Source organism: Triticum dicoccoides, chromosome 2A (assembly GCF_002162155.2).
Source record: "Triticum dicoccoides isolate Atlit2015 ecotype Zavitan chromosome 2A, WEW_v2.0, whole genome shotgun sequence".
Classification (NCBI taxonomy): domain Eukaryota; kingdom Viridiplantae; phylum Streptophyta; class Magnoliopsida; order Poales; family Poaceae; genus Triticum; species Triticum dicoccoides.
Genome location: NC_041382.1, coordinates 732267109 through 732274947, shown reverse-complemented (window position 1 = coordinate 732274947; position 7839 = coordinate 732267109). Strand labels below are relative to the sequence as shown.

Sequence of the window (7839 nt, the reverse complement as noted above, 5' to 3'; positions counted from 1 at the left end):
TTGTTTCTTGTGCTAAGCCATCGCTGGGTCGTCCCCTTATATACACGGGTTGACGCCCTATGGCCTACAGAGTCCCGTCCAGCTCATATAACGTATCCGGCTCGGTGACCTTTCTTACATACCTTACAATACAAGTTTACATACATGGCGGTTTATACCATGTGCCTTTAAGCCGCCTTCGCGTTTGGGCTTTCTACTAAGCCTACCTATGAACCGCCATTGTTAATATGCTCTTGGCCTTCACATAGATGAATCGCCATAGGGATGACCCGGCCCTTTCTGGGCGGGTCATACCTAATAGTCATATCCCCAACAAAGTGGGTGGCTGGGTACGGGAAAAATTAGAAGTGTCATCCATCCCGCGAGAGACCGAGAGAGTTGGACGCTAACTTTGAGTAATGTCTATAGACTGATAGGTATAGTTTGATTTTATTCTGTTAACCAAGATAAAAACCAAATTGGTTGAATTTAGTCTGGTTATTGGAAGTAAAACCGAGATTGTTTGTACAATAGAAAAAAACTTGTTTTTTGGGTTTTGGCCTTGGTTTGATGTTTGCCCCTCCCCCCTCCCATTTAGAGGCTGGAAGGTGGGTTTTGTCCACATTTCTTTTCCTCCCTTCCCGACCCCTCTCGATCTCGTCACCCTTTCGCTGGCGGAGTCAACTCGCTCGTAATCTTCCCCGCCGGTTGAGTCAATCCTCAAAAGACCTATTAAAAATTCTTATTTAAACAAGCCCGAAGAAGAAAGAGAGGAGCTTCTCTGATTTGCAAAGGATTAGGAGAACATATGACCGAGATGCCATGCTATGTTAATCCTACAAGCATAAATAATGTAAGTTAGTTTGGTCGCATTTTAGGAGAACACCATGAACTTTGATGCAATATTAGGTGCACATCACGAGGTTTGGACTCAACGCCATGAGAAATCCTATTCTTCAATCCTACAAATAAAATGGTCGGTGATATACAAGAAAAATAACGAAAACACTAACGCCCACACGTGTGGGCGTCTGGCAACTCGCCCACACGCATGGATCCTCGTTCAACCAATTCTGCACGAATCTTGGCGTGTTCTAGCAGTCTTTGTGTGCCACGTAGGACTAAATTGGTGTGTGGGCATTCATTCGGTCGCCCACACGTCCTTTTTCACCACAGGGGGACTGGTGTATGAGCGTTTAGTAATTCGTTCACACATCAGTTTTCACGCACGCAGAGAAGGTTGGTGTGTGGGCGTTTATCACTTTGCCCACACGCCTGTCTTCTCGCCCACACCCAAAACTGGCAGTTGCCATGTGTTTCTGCAGGGTACATGGCAACTGCCCTAGCTTTGCTTGTAAGCAGATGACAACTCTTTTTTACCCGAGTTGCCATGTGTTTCTGCATGGTACATGGCAACTGCCCTAGCGTGCACGTAAGCAGTTGTTAACTCTTTTTCTTTACATGGCAACTACCCTAGTGTGCTTGTGAGCACACAACAACTCTCTCTTTTACCCGAACATGTTTTTTTGCCATGCCTTTTTTTAGTGCTACTACACGACAACTGCCTAGTGTTAGTGGGTGGCAACTCTTAAGTATTGAAATCATGGCAACTGCAGTAGACCAGACCATACATGGCAACTGCAGTTGAGCAACCATGGCAACTGTAGTTGTTCGACATGGCAACCGAAGTTCAGCGACATGACAACTACAGTTAAACGAACATGGACGAGGGTCTGGACCATGGCAACTGCGGGACGCGCGGTGACTGTCACGCGGGCGTGTGGGACCACGAGGTACGAGGCATGACGTTCGGGGCGTGTGGGCGTTATCTATTTCATCCACACACATGCGTGTGAGAGGGATCAGGAGAGGAAAAAAAGGTGTGTGGCCATTACTTGTTTTGCCCACACGTAGATGTATGTGCTGTTTCTCTTATACACCACACAAAATGTGTGGGCAGACCCCTAACGCCCACACGTGTGACACTTATCAGCGTCCAAACCTATTATATGAAATAAACATCTTTTGGCTCCAAAAGAGACCGAACACAGCGGCCACACGCTTCTTCTTCTTCTTCTTCTTCTGATAAAAAAGAAGGCAACATTATTTTTTCCTTAAAAAATGCAACATTGTTATCGCAGGTGGCATAGTAGTGATCAGAAAATACAAGTTTCCAGATGGTGGCAACAACACAGAGGCCGCGATGTCTCGGCCTAGACGGACACGATATTTTGTAGCATCTCTTGTCCCTGTTTTAGTCAGCATAGCGGAGCATATCCCCTTTATTACCCCTTCGCAAAGCCGTCATCGAGGGCCAGCCGGCAGCCTCACCGCGCACGCAAAGCCGTCACCGACCGAATTCGTCGGTGGCGCGGGCTTCCGTTCCTCCCTCGTCTGACCCTGCCGGCAGACGCGACGCAACAGCACGCGCGAGAGAGCGAGGATCGAGGCCCGCAACGTGGCCTGCGCCTTTGCTTCGCTTCGCAGGGAAGTCTGGTAGTAGCGCTAGCGTGGGCGTGGTATATAACGAGCGCGAGATCCAGATCTGGAGCCGATGCGCCCCGCCCCGACCCTGCTCGCCCTCACCCTCGACGCCGCGCTCCTCCGCATCGCCACCCTCCCCGACCTCTCCCGCCTCCCCGACCACATCCTCGTCGACCTCTTCCGCGTACGTGCCCCCTCCCCCTCCCCCGCGGATCCCTAATCTTTCCGTTAATCGCTCACCGCCGATCACTCGTCACTGTGTGCGTGATTAATTAGTTTCTTCCGGCCAGTTCTAGTCTGACCCCGTGTTGGATTGGGGGATCTTAGTCCAACTGAGCGGTCGATTCGGGTCGCTGTTCTGTGATTCCGCACGCGGCGCTGTTTAATCGTCTCGTCTGCTGGAGACTAGCAGGTAGTACTAGAATGTGTCCTCTAGACCTGAACATGGGTGGAGTAGATTGCGTGATTGGTCTGACAGACATGTCTTCTTACAGCCGATTTGCTTCGTTGGTCGATGCAGAGTCGGGTATTGTATTGCCGGCCGTGATGAAACAAGAGTGCCGTCGCTATGTATGCGTGGCCTGTTAAAGTGCACCACGGCTAGCCATCGTCACACTCACAGTCGTTCTGATCGACATCCATGTTTGCTGTCCTAAGGGGACAGTGGAATGATGTCTCATTTGCCCTATTTAGATTAGAATCTGGTTTTGACTGTACAAGTGTTCTGGCCAGCATATCAGGGTAGTGCTGAACTTGATTTCGTACCTGGCTATTAGGGATGTCAGATGATTGCCTTATTTATCTCATCTAAAGTCTGTCTTGAGGGTGCAAGTTCTGGCTGGCAGGTTCAGTTTGAGCATCAACTGAAACAGCCATCACCTGCACTCTTGGTAGTCTTACTTTTTGTGTTGTTATTAGATCTCTCGTGACTGACGAGTGACGGTTGTTTGATGGCAGAGAACCCTTAGTGCTGGTAAGCTGACAGAGAGAGTCCTCAAATTGTTTCTGGCAACCGACTGCGAGGAGATCATCTTGCTTGTTCAGCTCCTCAACATTAAGCAGCCACTTCTACCGGTCCTTCCCACGAGTATGCCACTTATCTGTTTATCCTCTGCCGGTTCGAATGTTAATGTTATGTCATAAGGATGCTGGCTTATTTGACTTAATATCCTCTTGTTTGTTTGTTTGTAGGGTGCTCTGAGAAGTTCTAGTACTGCTGCTGCTTAGATCAGGCTGATTAGCTGTGAAGATGTCTTTGGAAGTTCATGATAGCGAGGTTGACATTGTGATTGCAGCACTCCAGCCCAACCTGACCTCTTTCTTTCAGGCGTGGCAGCCATTTTTCTCCCGGTTTGACATCATTGTTGTCAAAGACCCAGAGTTGACAGCAGATCTTCAGATCCCTTCAGGTTTTAATGTGAAGGTTTACACAAAGTCTGACATTGATGGACTGCTTGGTGCCACATCCATCAACTTCTCTGGCCACTCATGCCGTTACTTTGGATACCTTGTTTCACGCAAGAAGTATGTCATCTCGATTGATGACAACTGCCTCCCAGCAAAGGACCCTGCCGGGATGACTGTTGATGCTGTTACACAGCACATGATCAATTTGAAGACACCAGCTACTCCTTTCTTCTTCAACACACTGTATGACCCATACCGCAAGGGTGCTGACTTTGTCCGTGGATACCCATTCAGCTTGCGTGAGGGGGTTGAATGCATGCTCTCATGTGGGCTCTGGCTGCACAATGCGGACTACGACCCAATGACGCATGTGGTGAAGCGGAACCAGCGCAACACGAACTATGTGGATGCTGTGATGACAGTTCCGCTCGGTGCGATGTTCCCTGTCAGCGGGATAAATGTTGCATTCAACCGTGAGGTTCTGGGGCCTGTGATGTTCCCTGGCCTGCGGATCCGCAAGGAAGGGAAGCACAGATGGGACACCCTTGAAGACATATGGAATGGCCTGTGTGCTAAGGTGGTCTGCGACAGCTTGGGCTACGGCGTGAAGACTGGACTGCCTTACGTGATGAGAAGTGATGCAGAGGCAGGCAAGGCCTTGGAGAGCCTCAAAGAGTGGGAAGGGGTGAAAGTGATGGACGATGTCCTTCCCTTCTTCGAGTCGCTCAAGCTCTCGAGGACCGCAGTTACTGTCGATGACTGCATTAAGGAGCTAGCTGGCGTTGTGAGGCAGAAGCTGGCGCCAAAGAATGCAATCTTCGCCAAAGCTGCCGATGCCATGGAGGAATGGACCAAGCTCTGGAAATCTCATGGAGCTCAGAACGCGTAATACTGGACTGCGTCCATTTTATCCATCAAGATACTTATGTTTCTTCTTCTTGGACTTTACAATTTCCATATGCACTGTTATGATGCAGCTGAATAAACAATGTTTCCGTGTGAGGGGAATTTGTGATGTAGAACATGTAGTTGCCAGGTTTTCGGTTTGTGTATGCTCAAGAACCGTATATACCAAATCAAAATGATCTACTCCAACTGTTAATTGTTGCGGGTGTGCTTGGTGTGCTTGCTCATCGGAGTTTGATGCTGCGTTAGTTAATTGGAGTACATGATTTGCAAGGAAGGGCTGTGTTGCATCCTCTGTTTTCTCTTCCAAAGGCATTTCTCCCATCCATGTTTCTTTCCTTTGAAAAATGTTTCTTCAACATAGTTCCTAATGCAAAATATAGCGATTTGGAAGACACGGAGTTCCTCATGAAAAATGTTATGCAAAATGTCTTGACCGGCCATGCCACTTTTGGAAGGATCGCTGCTCCGTTTAACCTCTCTTTTCATTCGGTCTAAACAGAGCATTTCATCCGTGTTCCTTTTCTCTTCTCCCTGAACATGAAACATTACATTGTGGTACATGTCTTGTCAACCACAGGTTGCAAGTCTTCTCTCCTCAAATTTTTTTTATCAAAAGAGGGGTTCCCTCTGATTTCATTAATGAAACCCTTCTCTCCTCAACTTGCTAAAGTATAGTAGAATGGGAGCACCCAGATATTTGGAAGTGAAAGCAGAACATAGCATTTCGTCCATGTCTCTTCTTTTTTCTTTTCCTGAGACATGCATGCTCGTAAGAAACTCTGTTCTTTCTTTTTGGCAGATTCATAATGTGTTCTTTGTAACTTCAGTCATCGCCGCGGATTCCGCTCAAAGTCGAGCAACCGGTGTCTGAAATTACAGTGTTCAAGGGTGATCTGGTGGAAAGCAAAGGGCGTAACTTTCAGAAGGAATTCTACACCCCAGCGCCGCGGATGAGACCCAAATGTGATACCAGGTGTAGTGCCATGTCGCTGAGACGTGAGTTGTTGATACAAGGCCGTACGTGGCCGGAGGCGAAGAGAGGACTCAGAGAGAAGAGGGAGCAGAATACAGTTCAGGATTCAGAATTCAATTGATGACTTTTTTTTTTTGTTTTGGTTCAGAACGCCTTGGTTCGTTACAGCTTGGGGCTGAAGAAGCAAACACACGCCACGCGGCACCACCTTGTTAAGAAAAAGGGCTTCCCCTGCTTTGTATTACAAAGCAACCATCCGATACAACCAACGATAGGTGCTGGGGAGGAAGTAACACAATCACGCCCAAAAGAAAAGAAATAGAAAAACGAAAGGAAACAAATGCTGATAACGGCGGATCAACAAAAATGACGAAGCCTCGCGACCGCTGCGTCCACCGGAAATCGTCCCCCAAACTCCGAGACTCCGAAGCGCCGGTACCAATCAACACCTCCAAGAAGGGACGCGACGATGACGACGTTGCTGCCAGGGGTTTCCCCCGGTACACGGTGAGGAGAGAGGAAGGGTAGCCCCGACGCCCTCCAGAAAGGTCCGGTGGTACCCTCAGGCGCCGCCGTGTCGGTGTCGGCCAAGCCAACAGGGATTTCTCCCGATCCCCTCCTCCACCTCAGGCACTCCGGAACTCGCCACCAAGCCGACCACCACCCTGCGCCAACACGGACACGAAGCTTCCCAATCTGTCTCACCACGGCACCGCGAAGATGGTCTGCACAACGAAGAAGGGGAGCCGGGACTAGGGCAGCAGCACCGTCAGCATACTGGAGGGCCCCACCTCCACCGTCCACGACGGTAGCCGACCGGACACCAAAGCAGGAGCCTACCGGGCCCATGGCCCCACAGGCCCGGCCGAGCCCTCAGAGGCCCGGACAGCTCCCGCCTCCGCGCCGCAGCTGGCACGCCGTCGGTGTCGCTGCCCCCCGTCTGAGCCGCTCCTCCTCCTCACCACACAGACAACGGCGAAGCCACGCCGGAGGCCAGCCCGCTAGGACCCATATGGGGCCCGCGGGCCCCGGTCTGGGCCGGGGGCGCGCCATCGGCCAACCAGCTGTTGGAGATATGCCCTAGAGGCAATCATGTATGATGATATTTCCTATGTGTTTATGAATAAAGATAGTCCTTGGACATTATCAATGATGTGTATCAGCAAGTACGTGACTTGTTTGTGAGACTATGCATTGTATGATGACTGTCCTAAAAGGTCCCTAGTCGAAAGGGCTGTGTGGACGCGCAGCCAACTAAACTAGCATATGACACGGTCGATGGCTTGGTCTCACTAGCCATGGAGCATTGGATACTAACCGGATAATATGGACTTGGAAGGATCTGGTCGGATTCGACTTAGTCGGATCCGAGTCGAGATAAGGTCAGAGTCCGACAGACCCAACTATGAGACGCAACGATATGTCATCTGTGAGTCTCTAGTACAACATATGTTCTATGTCCTAAGACCTGGGCTGGCGCATGTACTCAGGATGGTGACATACTTGCTTTGGGCCGACCAAACGCTACTCCGTAACTGGGTAGTTATAAAGGTAGGTTTCGCGTTTGTCCTGAACCATGCTGCGAGACGTGGTCGAGTAAGATGGGATTTGCCCCTCCGATCAGGAGAGATATACTCTGGGCCCCTCATGTGATCCAACCAGGATAAGCATGGCCATGCGACAAGGATGATGAGATAATCCGGTTTGTGGTCGGCATCACTGGAACGAGAAAGAGGTCGGGCTAGCACAAGGATGACAGACTTGCCTTGAGCTCGACAACATATATCGTGTGGCAAAATCAATGGAAGTGTGATGTACAGGTTCGCTAACCAGCTTCATAGTCTGCTTGGTGTTCGGCATGCTTTGCTAGAGGCCGCTACCAACTGTGCAGTTCGGAGGTGATCCGAACTGCGACCAAGCCGACTTGAACCTAAGGGGTCGCGCGCTTAAGGGAAGGAACCTACGAGGTCGGATCCAAGGACACTGGTCGGATGTGATCCGACTGTATTCGGATTATGGCCGAGTAGACTTATGGGCTTTAGGGTCCGTGCGAGGCCCAAGTGTTGAGCCCGCGACGGACGCATATA

The 7839-nt window shown here is 50.0% G+C and overlaps 1 protein-coding gene across 1 annotated transcript; it reads left to right on the top strand.

Annotated features, from left to right (window-relative positions):
* Window positions 1-2311: 2311 nt before the first annotated feature.
* LOC119356736 (probable inactive UDP-arabinopyranose mutase 2) lies at window positions 2312-4885 on the top strand. The gene is made up of 3 exons (XM_037623715.1): window positions 2312-2647; window positions 3421-3550; window positions 3655-4885. Exon 3 carries the CDS (start codon window positions 3713-3715, stop codon window positions 4757-4759), a length of 1047 nt encoding a protein of 348 aa, XP_037479612.1. The 5' UTR covers window positions 2312-2647; window positions 3421-3550; window positions 3655-3712; the 3' UTR covers window positions 4760-4885.
* The last annotated feature ends 2954 nt before the right edge of the window (window positions 4886-7839 follow it).